Raw genomic sequence first — 22,159 nt, 5'->3', positions numbered from 1 at the left:
ATAAAAAATTATTTTCTGTGTTTGTGAATTGTGTGCACTGTGGCTGCACGTGCGTCAACAAAGGAGCAGCGCCAAGCGTGCGCCTGTTTCATAAGTAAAGGGTCGGCTGGCTTGTATGTTAAAGGGTGCTGTAACTCCCAAAGTGCACTCCAAAAAAAAAAAAATTTTTTGTGTTTGTGAATTGTGTGCTCAGTAGCCGCACATGCATCAACAAAGTAGCACCAAGCGTGCGCCTGTGTCATAAGTAAAGGGCCGGCTGGCTCGTCTGTTAAAAAGGGTGGTGTAACCCCCAAAGTGCACTCCAAACAAAGTAAAAAATAATTTTATGTGTTTGTGAATTGTGTGCACTGTGGCTGCACATGCATCAACAAAGGAGCAGCGCAAAGCGTGCTCCTGTGTCCCATAAGTAAAGGTCCGGCTGGCTCATCTCTTAAAGGGTGGTGTAAGCCCCCAAAGTGCACTCCAACAAAGATAAAAAAATATTTTCTGTGTTTGTGAATTGTGTGCGCTGTAGCTGCACGTCCATCAACAAAGGAGCAGCGCCAAACGTGCTCCTGTGTCATAAGTAAAGGGCCGGTTGGCTCATCCGTTAAAGGGTGCTGTAACCCCCAAAGTGCACTCAAAAAAATATTTTTTTTTCTGTGTTTGTGAATAGTGTGGACTGTACGTGCATCCTCAAAGCAGCAGCACCAAGCGTGCGTCTGTCCATTAAAGGGTGGTGTAACCCCCAAAGTGCACTCCAACAAAAATAAAACATTTTCTTCTGTGTTTGTGAATTGTGTGCACTGTACGTGCATCAACAAAGGAACAGTGCCAAGCATATGCCTGTGTCCCATAAGTCTGTTACGGAAGGGTGGTTATGGCAAAACCAATCCAGATCCAAAACACGAAGATAGATCTAGATCCAAAACGAAAACACAAAACACAAAAAGTGGCTGCACACTCCTAATTTAAATAGCAGTATGTGTAAGGGCGAGGGGGTCCATACACACCAGCAGATGACCGATATATCTTTCAGATATATCGGACATCTGCCAGACATCAATGGCCGCAGTGATAATACACAAATATTATGCAGCATCGCTAGATGTAGGAGAGCGCTGATGAAGTTGCACCTGCAGCAGGATTTGTCCATCAGAACAGCCGTGCACAAGCCTGGAGCTGGTAGTGAAGATCACCGGCTTGGAGCTGGTAGTGAAGATCACCAGCTGAGGGTATAGAAAGAGAGCTACTTATAGTGTATATGCAGCAAATATCAGCGGCGGGTTCGACTCCCGGGTATGCCGGTATTTTAAAATGTGTACGTTAAATAAAGGATGATGTTACTAAAAGTGCTTGGGGAGGTGACCACATGGAGGGGGAGTCAGCCAGAGGAGATAGGGGCGGCCAGGAGAAGCCGAGGAGCAAGGAAGATGCTTATAAACAGAAAATTGGTAGAAATGATAAACTGCTTCCTGTCTGCCAGCTAGTAGGCTAGCCTACTCCCACTATAAGCACTTGATGTGGCACTGTATCGAGGTGTGCCCATAGCCCAGCTCGTTCAGCTAGCAATCCATGTCCCATTGAGGGCTGACTGTACGTCTGCCTCCCCCCAGGTGTTCAGCAGGGCCCGAGTCTCCAGTCCAAACACAGGAAGCACTGGGTGTTCATCCACCACATACACACATGCTGCTGTGGGCATGGCCCAAGCAAAGAGAATACAGGGCAGCAGCACGCTGGCCATGAGGGGTGTGCAGACAGAGCCCGGGAGCTGCACAATGCTGCGGGTGAGGCTGTCACTCATTCACTGGCATGCACATGGTGCACACACATTGCAGTCCACAGCAGCAACTAAGGACCTGATTCAGACGTGCTCGCTAGATGCGATCGCTCGCTCCCAGCATATGCAAATCCAGCGCATGCCCAGCAAGGCAGGCAATCGCACGGCAAGGCATTAGCACACCCACTATGTCTTGGCGTGCGATCACTTTGTGTATGCAGACGCCCACCAGCCATTCATAAGACGCCCACTTGTGCATGTCATTTCCTGGAAGTGCATGAAAGCATTGGTACATCGAGCACCATCGGATGTGCTCGCAGCGCTTGAGGTTGACTATACCTGGCCGCAAGCACTGCGATCACTTCAGTATATAATTCAACCAGGTGAGCTGTACTATGACGCTGCCTGTTACACACAGGCAGCGTCATTGCGTTGAAACACACAGGCACGCCTGCGTTCGTACCTCCATTCCCCCATTTCTAGTGGCCAGTCCCTGTTACCACTCACAAATGGCCTCTTCTGTCACTCATTCAACTGGGCTGTCTATGCTGGGCGAGTGAGTGCTTCCTGATCTGTCGCAGTGGTTCGGGCATGCTCATTGTGATGCATACGCATGTGCAGAATGCAAATATTGGCCAGCTACGAGCAATCGCATCCTAGTGAGCAGGTCTGAATCAGGTCCTAAGTGCGGTGGGAGAGGTGAGCAGCAGCAGTAATGTGCGGGCAGGTGAGGCAGAGCCTTTCCTGTCATACTTAGGAATATTCCAGAGTTTTGACTATAAAATTTATAGGAAACAGTGTAAGAAAATATTATAAGTATCTTCTTTGTATTATTCTAATCATTTTATAGTCCAAACTCTGAAGTAAAAAGTGTATGACAGGTGAGGCACTGCCTCCCTTGTCAACCCTTTCCACACATCCCTGATGAAAACACACCCGGGGATGTGAGTATTGCATGGAACCCCTGTTAAGCATTGAATTGGGTATTTGCTCTTTCCCCTGTGTAACAAGCAGTTGCTTTAACTCAAACCCATGTATGGAACAGACGACAAACAAAGATTGCTTATGACAAGATGACATTATGTGGATTCAGGGCCATAACCAGGGTAGTGGCACAGGGCACCGCAGGGCAGGGGGCACTGTTTGGGTCTGTCAATTTTCCTGTTTATTATCATTCTTAATTGTTGCTTCCTCTTCTTTTATCCCCAGCATCTCCTGGCTGCCCCAGGGGTACCCCTATCTCTTCCCCATGAAGCCATGGGTCTTTTCTGGTGCACTATCCTATGTCCCTATTTAAAAAATGGGGGGGGGCGGCAATACTCTCTTTTGGCACAGGGCACCAAAAAGTCTAGTTACGGCTCTGTGTGGATTACAGCAATACCATAGAGGCAGTCAGAATGATTTTTGTATTACATAAGTCAGCTAAATATGTGTATGTGCAGGACTGCAATTCATTAAAATCACTGGGCTGAATCATGGTCCTGGGACACTATAAAGGTGCATACACACGGGTCGATTTCTTGGATGACGGAACAATAATGACGTCGTTATCATTCAGTCATTCAAAAAATCGTTCAGTTTCAGGGTCAAAACGATGAACGGCAACTACCAATGCGCTCTCCTGTCTGTAGTTGCCATTCATCGACCGAACCTCCTGTCCAACCTGATGATAATGTCAGGTTGAACATGTTCGGGGATGAGGGAGGGAGCCCTGCATTGAACATAATCATTATTAACAACACTGAGCACACCCCTGCCAGGGACACACAGGACAATTTTCGTTCGGGGAGAAAATCATCCCATGTGTACGCACCTTAAGACTGATCAGGGAGCAGGGTTGAGCCCTGTGATGCGATGAGGTCGGAGCAGGGTTGAGCCCTGTGATGCGATGAGGTCGGAGCAGGGTTGAGCCCTGTGATGCAATGAGGTCAGAGCAGGGTTGAGCCCTGTGATGCAATGAGGTCGAAGCAGGGTTGAGCCCTGTGATGCAATGAGGTCAGAGCAGGGTTGAGCCCTGTGATGCGGTGAGGTCAGAGTAGGGTTGAGCCCTGTGATGCAATGAGGTTGAAGCAGGGTTGAGCCCTGTGATGCGGTGAGGTTCCGGAACAGGGTTGAGCTCTGCAGTGTAACTAGAATCCAGAGCGGGGTTGAGCCCCGCGATGCAATGAAGGTTGAAGCAGGGTTGAGCCCTGTGAAGTGGTGTGATTCCAGAACTGTAATGAAGATGGGTTCGATGTCCACAGGAGTAAGAGACAACAGGCAAAGTAAATAGTGCAGCAAAAGCTGAAACCACAGCAGTGGAGCAGAAAGCAATACTTAGGCAATGGCTATGCTGAGCTCTGTAGTGCGGCTGGTAACTGGCATCAGAAGTTTAGTTGGAACATGAGCGGAGATATAGCAAAGTCCACAGCAACCCACAGGCACAGCAGGGATCTGGCAGGAGTCCAAGCAAGACCTGAAAGTAACGTTGCACAGACACTGAGACACAGTTAGTAACAGGCTTTATACTAGAGGTCTGTGATCCATAGGAAGTTCAGAACATGTGACCCAAATGCAATCAGGTTTGAAATAATGAGCAATCTAGGAATCCCACAACTTGACAACACCTTGGAAACAGATGATCACTTTAACTCTCTATCCCCTGTATGTGAAGAATGCCAGCAAGCAGGATAGCTCCTCCAACGACCACAAAGGAACTTTGGAAAAAGTAATCTATCTTTATGTACTGAAATAGTCGCAGTCCTGACAGTACCCCCCCCCCCTTTTTGGGTGGTCTCCGAACACCCACCAGTTTTAAAAAGGGAATTTAGCATGAAAATTACGTATCCACTTAGGAGCATGGACATCAGAGTCTTTAACCCAAGATCTCTCCTCTGGGCTGTAACCCTTCCAGTCTACAAGGGATTGTAATTGATTTTGATGCTTACATGAATCCAGAATCTTATTGATCTCAAACTCCACACCTCGAGCAGTTGTTATGGGAGGTACTTTAGGCAAGCTGTCATGAAATTGATTAAGAATCAATGGTCTAAGCAAGGAGACATGAAAGGAGTTAGGTACACGCACAGTTGGAGGTAACTGGAACTTACATGCCACTGGGTTGATAATTTTTATAATACGAAAAGGACCAATATACCGGGGAGCAAGCTTCATAGTAGGTACTTTAAGTCGAAGATTTCTAGTAGACAACCAGACACGATCCCCAACAGAATATTTAGGAACAGCCAAACATTTTCTATCAGCAAAGACCTTATAATTATGAGAGGCTTTCCTAAGACATTTATGTACCTGTCTCCAAATTCCAGAAAAATGTTGGAGGGTAGCTTTGGCTGCTGGAACGTCCACTGTAGGAATTGGTTAAAGCTCAGGAACTCGAGGATGCCGACCAGAGTTGGCAAAAAAAGGACTTACACCTGTAGCAGACGAATAAAGAAAGTTATGAGCAAACTCAGCCCAAGGCAAAAAATCCATCCAATCATCTTGAGAAGAAGAAATATACATTTTCAAGAAGGTCTCCAACTCCTGGTTCACTCTTTCGGTTTGTCCATTTGACTGAGGGTGATATGCAGAAGAAAACTGTAATTTAATTTGCAATGATGAAGATAAAGCCCTCCAAAACCGAGCAACAAACTGGACACCCGATCAGACCCTATCTCAGAAGGAAGTCCATGAAGACGAAATATCTCTTTGATAAATATTTGTGCTAATTTGGGGGCTGATGGAATTCGAGCCAAAGGACAAAAATGAGCCATCTTGGTAAAACGATCCACCACTACCCTAATTACTGTACACCCCCTAGACTCAGGAAGATCTGTAATTAAATCCATGGAAAGATGGGTCCATGGTTGGGTGGAAATGGATAGTGGATGGATAGGACCAACTGGAGACTGCTGGGAGGACTTAAGTTGTACACACTTAGAACAAGAACGTATAAACTCTTGGACATATTTTTTCATGGAAAACCACCAGTTGGAACATTGCAAAAATTAGTACATTTTACGAACCCCTGGATATCCAGAGAAACGAGAATTATGAGCCCAGGAAAGAAGTTTACCTCGTAACTCTGGTGCCACAAATATCTTCCCAGGAGGAGGATCAGGAGAGATGGAAATTGAAGAGAAAGCCAGAGGGTTTATTATAGGGTACCTTTGATCCTCATTTTGTTCTTTCTCTTCCAACATTGAGCATGAAAGTGCACCTGCCTTTTTATTCAATGAATCTGGACGATACCTGAGGACAAAATCAAAGCGACAAAAAAAGAGTGCCCAACGAGCTTGTCGTGGGTTCAGACAATGGGCAGTTTTCAAATACAACAAATTTTTATGGTCTGTAAAAATAGTAACAGGATGCTTTGCACCTTGTAATAAATATCTCCATTCCTCCAAAGCTAACTTAATAGCTAACAACTCTTGGTCCCTGATGGAGTAATTACTCTCAGCACTAGAAAACTTTCGTGAAAAAAATCCACAAGACACTGTTCTCCCATCTGCAGCCACTTGAGACAAAATAGCCCCAACTCCATAAGTGGAGACATCCACGACTTAATACCTCTTTAACATGGGTACGATGATCAGAAAGATTCCTGGAAAAAAATCAAAATATCATCAAGATAAACAATAACAAACTGATAAAGTATATCTCGGAAAATTTCATTCACAAACTCCTGGAACACTGCAGGAGCATTACATAAACCAAAAGGCATGACGAGGTTCTCATAATGGCCATCTCATGTATTAAACGCAGTTTTCCACTCATCACCCTCTTTAACTCTGATAAAATTGTAAGCTCCCTTTAGATCAAGTTTGGAAAACAGTCGAGAACCCTTAACTCTGTCAAACAATTCTGTAATGAGAGGCAAAGGATATTTTTGTTTTACCGTGATCTCATTTAGACCTCTAAAGTCGATACATGGATGAAGACCACCATCTTTTTTCTTTACAAAAAAGAGACCCGCTCCAGCGGGAGATGAAGAAGGCCTGAAAAACCCCTTTTGTAGGTTATCTTGCACATATTCCGACATGGCTTGAGTCTCAGGAACAGAGAGAGGGTATACTCGACCTTTGGGTGGCATTTTACCAAGAATAGGTTCAATAGGACAATCCCAGGGACGATGCGGTGGAAGTTCGTCTGCCGCCTGCTCAGAAAAGACATCAGCAAATTCATGATAAGGCTGTGGGAGAGAAGGTGGAACATCTACTTTCACTTCAGCCAATCGTACCACAGGAATCCAACAATTTAATTTGCATTTAGGACTCCAAGAAAGAATTTGTGAAAAAGTCCAATCAATATGAGGGTTTTGAAGAGTTAACCATGGTAAACCAAGAACGATATCATACATAGAAATGGGTAATACCAAAAACTCTAAACTTTCTTCATGCAAAGCACCTACCCTCAACTTCATAGACTTTGTTTGATGCGTAACATATCTATTAGAAATTCTAGTCCCATTAACTGCAGAAAGGGAAAAAGAACAGGTTAATTTGACAACAGGAATTTAAAATTTCTGAACCAAAGACAATGAAATAAAATTGCCAGCTGCTCCAGAATCTAGCAATGCAGAAAACTCTTGACACGAAGAACCAAAATCAGGAATGCTAACAGAAATTAAACAATCCTTTTTGGGGGAAACTTTAGAAAGTACCATTAGTTTGACTTCCCCTCCATCAACTAGGGACAATCGTTTTCCCGGCCTTATTGGACAATTAGCCAAGAAATGTTCTGAGGATGCACAATACAAGCACAAATTAGAACACCTCCTACGTTGCTTCTCAACTTCAGACAATTTAGCTTTATTAATTTGCATAGGCTCATCAGATGTATTATGAAAAGAGCCAGACTGAGAAAGAGAAATTTTAGAACACTCAGAGCGACTCCTCTGAACCCCTCGTTCTCGCATACGCAGATCAATTTTAATAGTCAATTAAATGAACTCATCCAAATTCTCAGGAAGATCCTGAGTCACCAACTCATCTTTAAGTCTCTCAGAAAGACCATTCCAATATGCTGCTCTTAATGCCTCATTATTCCATTTAAATTCTGCGGCTATAGTTTGAAAACGAACCACATACTGACCAACTGGAGCTGTTCCTCGCTTTACTCGCAAAATATCCACAGATGCGGCCACTGATCTTCCAGGTTCGTCAAATATCCTTTTGAAAGTAGAAACAAAAGCTTGGTAATTAGACATTAAGGCATCATTTCTCTCCCATATAGGAGAGGCCCACTCAAGAGCAGCACCAGACAATAATGACATAATATAAACCACTTTAACATGAGAGGTGGTAAAACTTTGAGGTAATAATTCAAAATGAATCTCACATTGGTTGAGAAATCCTCTACATGTTTTTGGATTACCATCATAAGAGGTAGGAGTCGGTAAACGTAAATGAGAAGCAGAAATTCCTGAAGTACTTGCAACAGGAATCTTAAGTTTATCAAGACGTGTGTACTTCCAAACGAGCGGTCAAACCCTGAAGCACCTGTACCTGTCACAATCCTGGCTAGTTTTTACCTTTTGTGACTTACCTCTGCCAGCTGCTCCATGGATCTGTGTTTGTAGTTCCCCTGGGAGATCTGCTTTGGCTGAATCATGCTGGCTGTGACAACCCTGTGTGTGCAGACTGCTCTCCTCCCCACACTGATTAATCACCTGGACTCTGCCCTGTCTGTGAGCATTGCTAGTCTTAATTGGAATCACAGGTGTGGTCCTGATTCTCAAGGGCTGCAGAGATGATTACTCCCTCTGCATGTTGTGCCTTGCTCCACTCTGAATGCCACTGCCAGACCACCTGTCTGTATCCACCAATCGCTGCCAGACTCTAGGTATATAGATCCTCCTCTAATAGCACTCAGTGCTTGAACATCTCGTTACATCCCGTGGTGTACAACTTGTGCTATAGCTGTACCTCTGAGTACCAGTATGTCCCAGGCTCCTGCTGGTTCCTAGACAGTGCTATCCGTAAGCCTGCTGCGTTCAGCTATCCACGCTACCATCTCTCACCCACAGCTCCCAGGCCGCACCAAGTAGCTTCCACACTACCATCTCTCACCTACGGCTCCCAGGCCGCTCCACATAGCTTCCATGCTACCATCTCTCACCTACGGCTCCCAGGCCACTCCACGTAGCTTCCACGCTACCATCTCTCACCTACGGCTCCCAGGCCGCTCCACGTAGCTTCCATGCTACCAGTTTCTCCACACGGCTCCCAGGCCGCACCAAGTAGTTTCCACGCTACCATCTCTCACCCACGGCTCCCAGGCCACACCAAGTAGCTTCCACGCTACCATCTCTCACCTACGGCTCCCAGGCCGCTCCATGTAGCTTCCACGCTACCAGTTTCTCCACACGGCTCCCAGGCCACACCAAGTAGCTTCCACGCTACCATCTCTCACCCACGGCTTCCAGGACGCACCAAGTAGCTTCCACGCTACCATCTCTCACCAACGGCTCCCAAACCGCTCCAAGTAGTCACCCAGCTACCAGCGTCTACCCACGGCTATCCAGCCACTCCACGTAGCTACCCAGCTACCAGCGTCTACCTACGGCTATCCAGCTGCTCCACGTAGCCACCCAGCTACCAGCGTCTACTCACGGCAATACGGCCACTCCACGTAGCCACCCAGCTACCAGCGTCCACCTACGGCTATCCAGCTGCTCCACGTAGCTATCCAGCTACCACAATCTACCCACGGCTATCCAGCCGCTCCACGTAGCCACCCAGCTACCAACATCTACCCACGGCTTCCCAAGCCACAACAAGTAGCTTCCACGCTACCATCCATCTGCAAGCCCATCTACTAATAACCCGACCAGCTCAGTCAGCCTTCCTGCCGGTCCCAGTCCGGTTCCTCCAAGTCCACTCACCTCACAGCTCATTAGCTGCACCAAGTAGCTTCCGAGCTACCATCCATCTGCAAGCTCATCTGCTGATACCCCAACCATCTCAGTCAGTCTACCTGCCGGTCCCAGTCCGGTCCCTCCAAGTTCCTTCTGGTCTCATTCCAACGTCTCAAGTTTCCAGTTCCAGTCACTCATCACCAAAGGCAGTTCTCACTGCTACCCACTTCTTACATTAAAAGAGCTATTCATATTACCCATGGTTCCAGTCCAGCCGGCCTCCAGTGATTCCAGTTCATCACCTGATACAGGTAACTCACTAGCACCAACTGTGACAGTACCCCAGTAGCCTGTTTCAGATCCAGATTCATTTTTAGGTCTGTGCACACGGACCTAAAGGTCTGCCGACACTTGAGACTTCTGGGAGGAGGCAGGCCTACTAGGCACAATAAACTGGGGTGGCTTTAGGAATGACCTTTTCATGAAATCTCGGTAGCACGGAATAAAAGTAAATTGAATTTATTCACAGAGAGAAATATAATAGCAACGTCTAACATAAAGTCTCAACAACACAGAGGTTCACATAAGCAATAATGAGTATAGGAGAAAACCCCCCATATAGTCTTTAACACAGAAGAGCTAATATGGTAGGGAACCCCGAGTCCAGTATGAGGCTAACACCTCAGGATGGTATAGAGGAGCTTCACCAGGGTGGAACCCTGTAGTGATGGAGATACAGAGCAGAGTGAGCCCTGTGATGCAGTGAAAGACGGAGCAGGGTTGAGCCCTGTGATGCAGTGAGGTTGGAGCAGGGTTGAGCTCTGTGATGCGATGAGGTCGGAGCAGGGTTGAGCCCTGTGATGCAATGAGGTTGGAGCAGGGTGGAGCCCTGTGATGCGATGAGGTCGGAGCAGGGTTGAGCCCTGTGATACAATGAGGTCGGAGCAGGGTTAACCCCTGTGATGCAGTGGTCAGGGCAGGGTTGAGCCCTGTGATGCGATGAGGTTGAAGCAGGGTTGAGCCCTGTGATGCGGTGAGGTTCCAGAACAGGGTTGAGCCCTGCAGTGTAACTAGAATCCGGAGCGGGGTTGAGCCCCACGATGCAATGAAGGTTGAAGCAGGGTTGAGCCCTGTGAAGCGGTGTGGTTCCGGAACAGGGTTAAGCCCTGCAGTGTAACTAGAATCCGGAACGAGGTTGAGCCCCGCGATGCGGTGATGATAACGGTAATGGTGCAGTTGACAACTGTAATGAAGATGGGTTTGATGTCCACAGGAGTAAGAGACAACAGGCAAAGTAAATAGTGCAGCAAAAGGTGAAACCACAGCAGTGGAGCAGAAAGCAATACTTAGGCAATGGTTATTCTGAGCTCTGTAGTGAAGCTGGCAACTGGCCTCAGAAGTTTAGCTGGAACATGAGCGGAGATATAGCAAAGTCCACAGCAACCCACAGGCACAGCAGGGATCTGGCAGGAGTCCAAGAAAGACCTGAAAATAATGTTGCACAGACACTGAGACACAGTTAGTAACAGGCTTTATACTAGAGGTTTGTGATCCATAGGAAGTTCAGAACATGTGACCCAAATGGAATCAGATTTGAAATAATGAGCAATTTAGGAATCCCACAACCTGACAACACCTTGGAAACAGATGATCACTTTAACTCTCTATCCCCTGTATGTGGCCATGCCTCCCGCGATTAGGTCACACCCCGTTACCCGGGCCTGCTGCGGCTCTTGGCGGGCCTGCATATCTGCGCACTGTGGGAGGACCTGGAGAAGAAGGAGATCAGTCCCAGCCACAGCCCGCCGCCTAGTCCTTTCACTCACTAGACAGCGCAGCTCGATCAGGCGCATGCTTGCCCACAGGGCTCTCATTGGGACTACTGAATAACTCACTGTCTGTGACTGCTGCGGTGCCCTCCTCTGTCTGGCGCTCTGCGCTGCCGTGTACCCGACATATAGGTAGAGCCGGCCCTGAGTGCATGCTTTCCAGATCTCCTAGTTGGTGCATAGGTGTATTTATTACTGGCTGACACATGTTAAAAGATCCATAGGTGGTGCTAATTATTTCATTTGTGATACTGAGAAGAACATGCATCACTAGTAAAATTCTATTATATTACTGTTTCTATTGTGGTCATGGTGTGGGTTGGTGAGGAGGGTTTCCAGGCAACGGGAACCCCCCTGCGCTTACCTATGCAGGCTGCAGCTATATTTGTATGTATAGGACTGCAATTGATTAAAATCACTGGGCTGGATCATGGCCGTGGAACACTTATATATGATAAATTTAATTGTGATTGTATTTTAATGAATAGTTTTTGTGAATAAATTTGAACTTTGACCTTTTATGCATTTTGTGGCTAAAAAAATAAATAAAAAAAAAATATATAAATATATATAACAACCACAGTCAGACACTCCCTAATAAAAAACTTACTGAGCCGAGTGCCCTCACAGAAAATTAATTAATATATATTATACACATACAGGTGTGGCACTCCAGGAATACAGTCCAACCCTTTCCAGCGTTCAGTGGATTCAACGCTTCAATACTTTATTGCATTTTGAAAACGTAACAAATCATTTAACCGTTGACTTCACTGAACGCTGGAAAGGGTTGGTCTGTATGCTGCACCTACAGATAAGTGTATGTGTGTGTGTATATATATATATAATTTATTTAATTTTATTCCATACAGGGAAAACAGTGGTTCTGCGTGTGCAATATGATACAAATACTGATCAGCTTTATTTCAACATTGAGGCTTAAAAGCTTCAAGTTAGGACGCGCACCCCCCAAGTCTGCCCAAACATATAACCCCTTTACAAAATTGCACTTTCCAGATAAGGATCTACTACTTACTTAGCTGACTCTCATGGGTGCAAGATGCAGTCAGGGTACGATTCTAGCGCGTCAGCCTGTATTTTTAATGTGGCAATCATTTAAAGGGCAATACCAATGGCTTTTGCCAGTGAAGATGGCTACATGCAATCGAATGATACAGCCAAAATTCACCAATGGGCAAAGAGCACAGTGTATATGCAGAATTATTGGCTGTTGGGGACAGGATGTAGTCAGGAAGCCGACGGTCGAAGTACCGACCGCCGGCTTCACGACAGTGAAATCCCGGCATGGGACTAATGATAGGCATCTAAATACTGACGCCTATTATTATCCTCACGCCAGGCATACTGAACGTAGGTGAGCCGGGCGTCGGAGATCTCATAGCCGCGAGGGGGGAGGGTTAGTTAAAGGAACTCCCAGGAGGACTTATGGTTAGGCACACCCCCTGGAGGATTAGGATAGGGGAAGGGGGTGGTTAGGGTCAGGCACCACTGGGGGGAGGTTAGGGTTTAGGAACCCCCCCGGGAGGTTTAGGGTATGGGGTGGGAGGGTGAGGTTTAGACACCTCGGGGGGGAATTTAGGGTTAGGCACCCCTAAGAGATGGTTAGAGTTAGAGGGGGAGAGGGGAGGGTTACGGTAGTTACCCACCTGCCGGCCTTCCAGTGTCGGGATTTCATCCACCGGGGTGAGGTCCGGCGGCCATACATACCGATTCTGTTGGGGACATCTATTAGCCTGTATGTGCTGCATGTGATGAAGCCAGAAGGGTTCCAGTCGCTCTCCCCAAGAGCAAAATCACCAGATGTCACCTGTTTCTGCCACCCTTGGGTGTAGCCAAGCTGAGGAATGATTTTGTTGTTCAGCTCTTGGGTTGAGTGACCGAATCTGCTAGCATTTGTTCCCCCTCAGCTTGTATTTCATTTGCAACACTTTATTAATAGTCAGAAAGTTGTTGGGAGGGAAATAACAATGTGACATTATTATCTTTCAGATGCCCCCTGGAAGCCATCAGTGAATACGTCGATGGTAGTGGTGGAAGGAGAGGCGGTCTCCATAACATGTAACACACAGGGGAACCCTGATCCAATCATCTCCATCGTGAAAGACAAACAAGTTCTTAATTCCGTCATCTTCCAGAATGACCTTGTGCTAGAAATCCCTTCGGTCACTCATGAGCATGACGGGGAATACTGGTGCCTGGCTGAGAACCAGTATGGACACAGCAATAGCTCCTTTAACCTCACCGTTGTATGTAAGTGTTTCTTCATCAGGCAAAAAAGAAAAGCTACTGGGTGAGGCTGAGGACAATTCCATCACTGGGAAGTTCATTACTATTCAGTGTCTCCAGGCAGTGGCGTATCTATAATGTGTGCAGGGTGTTCGGTGCACGTGAGCCTCTGGGTCCAGAGGGGTCCACACCACATATCCTGCTCCCATATATTATAAATACTTCTTTGAAGTCCAGCATTACACAAATCATTGGAAAATGGGGCTCCCAAAGATTTGCACAAGCACAGTACAGAAATACCTGGGAACATGGGGCAGGTGCTCTGTGGTGTAGATGTAATAGTGACATATAGCGGTAGAACCAATGGAGTATTAATTAAGTAAGTTCTATTAATATGTGTTTATCAGTTAATCTGGTCTTGGGTGAAACACCAAACGCCTACATTTCTTGGGTATGAAATTAGACTAGGGTCGGGAAAAATGTGGTAAAAACCCAATTTTCAGGGTTTTTACTGCATTTTCATATGTACTAATCCCAGGCCGCCCTATTTTCGGTGCAGAGGGTAAAGCCAGGTTTTTCTGGCGTTACCCTATGGGGTTTTTACTGCATCCGCTGCTTGCCGCCTCACTGCTCCTCCTGGGAGGAGGACGAGGAGCTCGAGACTTCCTGCAGAGGTCACCAGCAGGAAGCTCCTGGGGCTTGTAGGGGGCGAAGACCCACAAAAACCCCCTCATCCGGTGTGAGCTGCTTTGCAAAGGGCAGCTCTTACCGCAAGAGTGTGTTTGTTTTGACAGCCAGCCAATGAGAGTCAGACAGACTCTCATTGGCTGCTGCGCCCACTGCAGGAGCCGGGCTAGAGCTCACTCATGAGCTCCATCTTACGGTTACCACAGTGGGTAATGGGAGAGACATCATGACGTCTCTCTCATAATTCAAAGCGGGCTGGCCCAGGAGGACGGAGGAGCAGATGGTAGCAGGAGCGGGAATTCAGGTAAGTGGCTTTTTTTCTTCTTTATGTGTGTGTTTGTCTGCATTGCTGGTGGAGGACTACTACTTCGAGGGGACATCACTACTGAGGGCCTGCATAAGGGGACCACTACTGGGGGCACTGCATAGAGGGGACTACTACTGGGGACACTGCATAGGGGGGATCACTACTGGCCGCACTGTATAAGGGGCACTACTGAGGGCACTGCAGAGGGGGGCAGTTATGGGACATCATTAAAACTGTAGGAGGGGGAAATTATGAGTCATAATTGTGTGAGGAGGGGGGCAGAGTTAAATACCGCAGTATAGCTTAGGACCCTCGGCTTCATTGAATTTTCTTATGTGGCCCACACTGCCTTAAAGTTTGAAGACCCCTGGGTTAGGGGATAGGGATACAGGCTTGATGCAGAATAAGTGCTAGATACATTGTATTTTGTTCCGATATTACCTTCCTTATAGCAATGAAGCATCCAGTATGTTGATTATATATTTTATTTCTTGGTGATAATACATGCATCATTACAGGTAGACAAAGGGCCTGATTCACTATCGATCACAACAGTGATTATGCACGCAATCGGCTGATTGTTGCATTTTGCGCATGCACTGCAGTGTGCGTGCGCGAACCAGCCACTGCGGTCCGGACTGCGATGGCAGTGGCCACGCAGACCCATCGCAGAGTTATTGACAAGAAGTGGTGTTTGTGGAAGGTGACGGGGGTGGTCGGCGAAACGCAGACCTGCCAGTGCATTCAAATGCCATTGCAAGGGTGTGCATAAATTCTCCACTGCAATGCCTTACGCAGCCTGACTACTCATAGTGAGCAATGAAGTTAGCAATTCCTGAGTAAGGTCAGAGCTTGTGCAAGTGTGCGTGAGGCTGCGATGTTACTCCATGTTACGCAATGGTTTCAGAGTCTTGCTAAGGGTTACCGATGTGTTTTAGGTAATGTGGGCGTCTGTATGTTGTGCTGTGGTGGCATAGCGATCACAATGGCTTACCATACTATCAGTGTGACTGCGTGTGTAATTGCTATTGCAATCATAGTTGCGATCCGTAGTGGATCAGACCCAAAGACCTCATCTCCTCATGCCTGTTCTCCTTCTATCACCTTACTTCCTGGACACGTGTCCTTCTGTGCTGATGGATTCTTCAATATACCCTATCTCATATTATTACTGCTACTTGATAATGCACGTCAACTATATACATAGATAAGATCCTACATCACCCTTCCTTTCATATATATATTTCAGACAAATTAAATTTAATTTACAATTAACCAAGTAGCGCATTTGTAAAATCACACACGACAGTATGTTAACTGTTTCTGAGCATGAACATTCCTAACGTCACATAAGCATTAACCCAATAGACCTGAAACATGAAAACCTTCTAGAACAGCAAGTTATAATTCATAAATTAGGAGTCATATCTGCTCAATAAGCCTCGCAGGAGGTTCATGGACTCTGCCTCTTTACATCTGAATATGTGATCCTTCACTCAATGACACAGATTCCATGTAAGAATCACTTGGTGCTGAGGATGGTAAAGGTGCTGTGACAACATCCTCTGGAATTGCAGAGCCTCCCCAGTCATACTCCTGAAATTTGGTATAAAAATTATTAGAATAATACAAATATAATAATACATGTTCTTTGTTTATTGCAATCATATTTATAGTTAACACCCACCAGCTTTTTGGAGCTCCCTGGGACAGTAGGGAGACAAGAATGAGGCAGCAACAGCTCAGCCTCGCTTCTGTATAGTCAGACACTACTAGCAGAGCTGGAGCAGGGCTACACCATGGGCAGTAAGCTGCACAGAAAGAGAGCTAATAGAGACATGCCGCTGAATGTGCCTTGAGCACTGATTTAGACCTTGGATGTGTCATGTGACCAGGAAGTGCACTGCAGTGTATAGTGATTGGAGCTCAGTCAGCAGAAGCAAGAGAAGACACAGTGATGTAGGAAGGAGAATCAATGGACACTGAAGCTTAGTGTAGTGAGGGGAGAGTTACAGTGAGTAGGGGGTGAGACATGCTCCCAGCACTCAGACCCATCTCCATGTGTGCCTCCACAGCTATTGACCTCACCGCACATCACGGCTGTGTAATACATTTTGTTGCACTAGAATATAAATTCCTTCTTGTAAGTAAGAAACAGTAGCTCTACTTTTCCCATCTGTATATTATTTTGCCTTTTGTTTATTGGCAGAGTCAGTCTTTCAAACCTGACAATCTTTAGATGAAAGGGTCATTTCAGAAAGAGTGGATCTGATCACTTTTCTTTGAAACATTAATGTTTGAGGAGGTACTGTACATTTGTTGTGGAATGAAACACTGATTGATATTGTCTAAGAAATTAATATAAGGATTGTGGTAGTGGAATTTGTGATACTTGCGAAATTTTTATCTGCTTTCCAAGATTATGGGTGAAACATTCAACAAGACCATTAGCTTGTGGCCACAGTAGAGTCATTTATTGATGTCAAGTTCCAAAATGTTTCCTGAATTTACTGAAATCACCACCTTGAAATGTCAGATAATTATCTGTCTTTATTGTCTCTTGAATTCCATAAGTAGTTAAAATTTAATTCAATGCTGGTAAGACAGATGTGGCAGATGTTGAAGATATTATTTCTAGTACAGGGTATCATGAATATTCATCCACAGCCACTGGTATGTAGTGTTCTCGCTACACTATTTTAGTGGGTGACGTGCCCTGCCCAATTTTAAAAGGGCAAAATGTACCCTGCCCTTTAAGCAGCTGCAGCGTCCTGCAGGTGGGAAAAGTTGCGGTGAATAGACCCCTTTTTGGGAGTGCGGCACGTTCGGCACATGCAGAAGCTCAATTCTGGGACCCAAAGCGTCCTGCTCTGCCCGCGGTCTAGCAGGAATGCTAAGTATCTATTATTTACCATTGTATAATGAGCCATAGAAGTCAACAATGACATGTTCCCAGAAATTGTCAGGTATAGTAAGTGACAAAAACATTGTTTGGTCTTTACAATTCCTAAATGACTGGCATGGGCAATGTCAATTACTCACTTTCTAAAAGCAGCTGGAATGACAATTTTGTTTCTTGTGAGATTTATTGAATCACCATAGACCATTAGTTCTTAGCAATTCTTATGAATTGCTCTAAAGTCGTGTTCCTGATCTGGTGAAATAGAATTTGTCCCAGCCACCAATCTTTAGAAGTAATACAGGGGCAGATGTATGATGCTCTGGAAAGTGATAAATTACCAGCCACTCAGCTCCCAACTGTCATGTTACAGGCTGTGTTTGAAAAATGACAGTTGAGAGCTGATTGGTTGGTCATTTATCACTCTCCACTTTATCACTTCCCAGAGCTTCATACATCTGCCCCAGTACAGTGTTTTACTGCAGACAGCTTTATCTGATGAAGAGGCATCTTTGATGCTATCAATGTAATAAGTGAATCAGAAATGGAATTACTGATAATAAAGTTCACAAATGCCTCCACTGAAGTAGACTGCAAGATGTCAGAAATCAGAGGGTGTCTAGAAATGTAATCTGACAGATTGTCAGTGCCAGATCTAGGAATGATAGAGAAATTGTACTGTATGCCTGTAATCCTAACTCCATTGCTGTATCCTAGCTGCTTGTTTGGAGTTTGGATTTCCAAAGAGTGTCACCAGTGCTTGATGATCAGTCTTGACGGTAAAGTCAATGCCGTATAAATAGAGGTGAAATTGTTGACAACTCCAGTCTACTGCAAGAGCTTCCCTTTGTGGCTGGGAGTAGCGTTTTTCCACCTCTTTCAAACTGCACCTAGCACATGCTACAATTCTATGATCCCCATGGGTATTTATCTAAGCTAAAACAGCTCCTAGCCCCAGAGGACTAGCATCCGCAATAAGTTCTGTTTTCCATGCAGTGTTGTAATATGACATTGTGACACAATCCTAGACAACGTTTGATGTTATCAAATGCTTGTGATTGAGATGAAGTCCATAAAAATGTAGTCTTTTTCTTTGTGAGCTCCCTGGTGGGTCTGTCAGAGTGGCATAATTGGGAATAACCAAGAACAATAACTAGTCATCCCAAAAAATGACTCCACCTGCATTGTTAGGTTTCTCCATACTCGTGACAGCCTGAACTTGCATATGAGGAATCACCCCATCATGAGAGGAAATGTCACCAAAAGAATCTGTTGAAGAAAGATGCATTTATCTTCATTCAGTATGAAACTCCTGGCTTGCGGATACTAAGTAGGGGTGTGCACCGGCCACTTTTCGTGTTTTGTGTTTTGGTTTTGGATCTGGATCTTTCTTCGTGTTTTGGATCTGGATTGGTTTTGCCAAAACCACCCTTCCGTGTTTTGGGTTCTGGGTTTTGTGTTTTGGATCTGTATTTTTTTTTAAAAAAGCATAAAAACAGCTAAAATCACAGAATTTGTTGGTTTCTCTGCTCCTATGCTATTATTAACCTCAATAACCTTAATTTCCACTCATTTCCAGTCTATTCTGAACACCTCACACCTCACAATAGTGTTTTCATGTCCAAAAGGTTGCACCGAGGTAGCTGGATGACTATGCTAAGCGACACGAGTGGGCGGCACAAACACGTGACCCATCTAGGAGTGACACTGCAGTGGCAGACAGGATGGCAGTTAGAAAAACTAGGCCCCAAACTGTACATAATGCAAAGAAAAAAAAGAAGTGCAAGATGGAATTGTCCTTGGGCCCTCCCACCCACCCTTATGTTGTATAAACAGGACATGCACACTTTAACAAATCAATCATTTCAGCGCCAGGGTCTGCCACACAACTGTGGCTGAAATGATTGGTTCGTTTGGGCCCCCACAAAACAAGCTGGCAATTAATGTGTCCCTGCACAAACTGGCTCTACGGAGGCAAGATGTCATCCTCATCCTCCTCATCCACCGATTCCTCACCCTCTTCAGTGTGTACATCCTCATCCTCACAGAGTATTAATTCGTCCCTGCTGGAACCACAGGTCCCTCTGTACGTTCTGGAGGCTGGTCTCCCTGGAAGAGTTGATAATTCATTTTATGAACATCATCTTCTCCACATTTTGTGGAAGCAACCTCCTACGCCTTTCGCTGACAAGGTTCCCGGCTGCACTAAACACTCTTTCGGAGTACACACTGGAGGGGGGGCAACTCAGGTAAAATAGAGCCAGTTTGTACAGGGACCTCCAAATTGCTTCTTTTTCCTGCCAGTACAGGTACGGACTGTCTGACATGCCTACTTGGATGCTGTCACCGATGTAATCCTTTAACAGACAGACGCACGCTTGTCGCTGCTGCTTTGAGGATTCAAGTGCGGCTACAGCCCACACAATTCACAAAGACAGAAAAAAAAAAAAGAATATTTTTATTGTTTGTGGAGCACACTTTGAGGGTTACACCACCCTTTAACAGACAGACGCACGCTTGTCGCTGCTGCTTTGAGGATGCAAGTGCGGCTACAGCCCACACAATTCACAAAGACAGAAAAAAGAAGAAGAATATTTTAATTGTTTGTGTAGAACACTTTGAGGTGTCACCACCCTTTAACAGACAGACGCACGCTTGTCGCTGCTGCTTTAAGGATGCAGGTGCGGCTACAGCCCACACATTTCTCAAAGACCGAAAAAAAAAAGAACAATATTTTAATTGTTTGTGTAGAACACTTTGAGGTGTCATCACCCATTAACAGACAGACGCACGCTTGTCGCTGCTGCTTTAAGGATGCAGGTGCGGCTACAGCCCACACAATTCACATAGACAGAAAAAAAAAGAACAATATTTTAATTGTTTCTGTAGCACACTTTGAGGGTGTCACCACCCTTTAACAGACAAACGCACGCTTGTCGCTGCTGCTTTGAGGATGCAAGTGTGGCTACATCGCACACAAGTCACAAACACATTAAAAAAATAGTTTTTTATTTTTTGGAACACTTTGAGAGTTACACCACCCTTTAACAGACAGACGCACGCTTGTCGCTGCTGCTTTAAGGATGCAGGTGCGGCTACAGCCCACACATTTCACAAAGACCGAAAAAAAAAGAACAATATTTTAATTGTTTGTGTAGAACACTTTGAGGGTGTCACCACCCTTTAACAGACAGACGCACGCTTGTCGCTGCTGCTTTAAGGATGCAGGTGCGGCTACAGCCCACACATTTCACAAAGACCCCAAAAAAAAGAACAATATTTTAATTGTTTGTGTAGCACACTTTGAGGGTGTCACTACCCTTTAACAGACAGACGCACGCTTGTCGCTGCTGCTTTAAGGATGCAGGTGCGGCTACAGCCCACACAATTCACAAAGACAGAAAAAAGAACAATATTTTAATTGTTTGTGTAGCACACTTTGAGGGTGTCACCACCCTTTAACAGACAGACGCACGCTTGTCGCTGCTGCTTTAAGGATGCAGGTGCGGCTACAGCCCACACAATTCACAAAGACAGAAAAAAGAACAATATTTTAATTGTTTGTGTAGCACACTTTGAGGGTGTCACCACCCTTTAACAGACAGACGCACGCTTGTCGCTGCTGCTTTAAGGATGCAGGTGTGGCTACAGCCCACACATTTCACAAAGACCAAAAAAAAAAGAACAATATTTTAATAGTTTGTGTAGCACACTTTGAGGGTGTCACCACCCTTTAACAGACAGACGCACGCTTGTCGCTGCTGCTTTGAGGATGCAAGTGTGGCTACATCGCACACAAGTCACAAACACATTAAAAAAATAGTTTTTTATTTTTTGGAACACTTTGAGAGTTACACCACCCTTTAACAGACAGACGCACGCTTGTCGCTGCTGCTTTAAGGATGCAGGTGAGGCTACAGCCCACACATTTCACAAAGACCGAAAAAAAAAGAACAATATTTTAATTGTTTGTGTAGAACACTTTGAGGGTGTCACCACCCTTTAACAGACAGACGCACGCTTGTCGCTGCTGCTTTGAGGATGCAGGTGGAATCTAGACGGGATTTGGAACCGAGGACACACTACCTCCATCAATTGTCTAAATCCCACTGCACTAATGTCGGATACCGGACGCACGTCTAACACCAACATAGCAGTCAAGGCCTCAGTTATACGTTTTGCTTCAGGATGACTGCTGTCGTACTTCATCCTCATCGCTAGGGACTGTTGGAGGGTCAATTGTTTAGTAAAAGTAGTGATGTTCCTACTTCCTCTCTGGGATGATGAACAACTCCCAGCAGCAGCAACAGCACTAGGAGGAAGAGGTTCTTGATCTTTTCCTATTTTATTTTTATCGGAGAAAGTTTGGTCCTCCATTTATGTTATATTGATATATATACGTGCGGCTAAAGCGCACACAAACACAGAAAATATTATTTTATTTTTGCTGGAGAGTAGTGCACTTTGTGGGTTACACCACCCTTTAAGAAATGAGCCAGCCGGCTCTTTACTTATGGGACACAGGCGCACGCTTGGCGCTGCTCCTTTGTTGATGCACGTGCAGCCATAGTGCACACAATTCACAAACACAGAA

At 45.5% G+C, this 22,159-nt stretch overlaps 1 protein-coding gene across 2 annotated transcripts in view; it reads left to right on the top strand.

The window, feature by feature from the left end:
- The window catches only part of MAG (myelin associated glycoprotein), a 241,989-nt gene that overhangs the window by 149,615 nt on the left and 70,215 nt on the right, over positions 1-22,159 (top strand). For both annotated transcript variants that reach the window (XM_088447082.1, XM_088447081.1), the window contains exon 7: positions 13,436-13,696. In XM_088447082.1, coding sequence (XP_088303208.1) covers positions 13,436-13,696 — 261 coding nt within the window. The remainder of the gene's footprint in view (positions 1-13,435; positions 13,697-22,159) is intronic.

This window comes from Taudactylus pleione, unplaced genomic scaffold (assembly GCF_031769625.1).
Source record: "Taudactylus pleione unplaced genomic scaffold, aTauple2 ptg000417l, whole genome shotgun sequence".
In the NCBI taxonomy this organism is placed as follows: Eukaryota; Metazoa; Chordata; class Amphibia; order Anura; family Myobatrachidae; genus Taudactylus; species Taudactylus pleione.
Note: the sequence above shows the minus strand (reverse complement) of the source record. Positions and strands in the feature narration are given on the sequence as shown.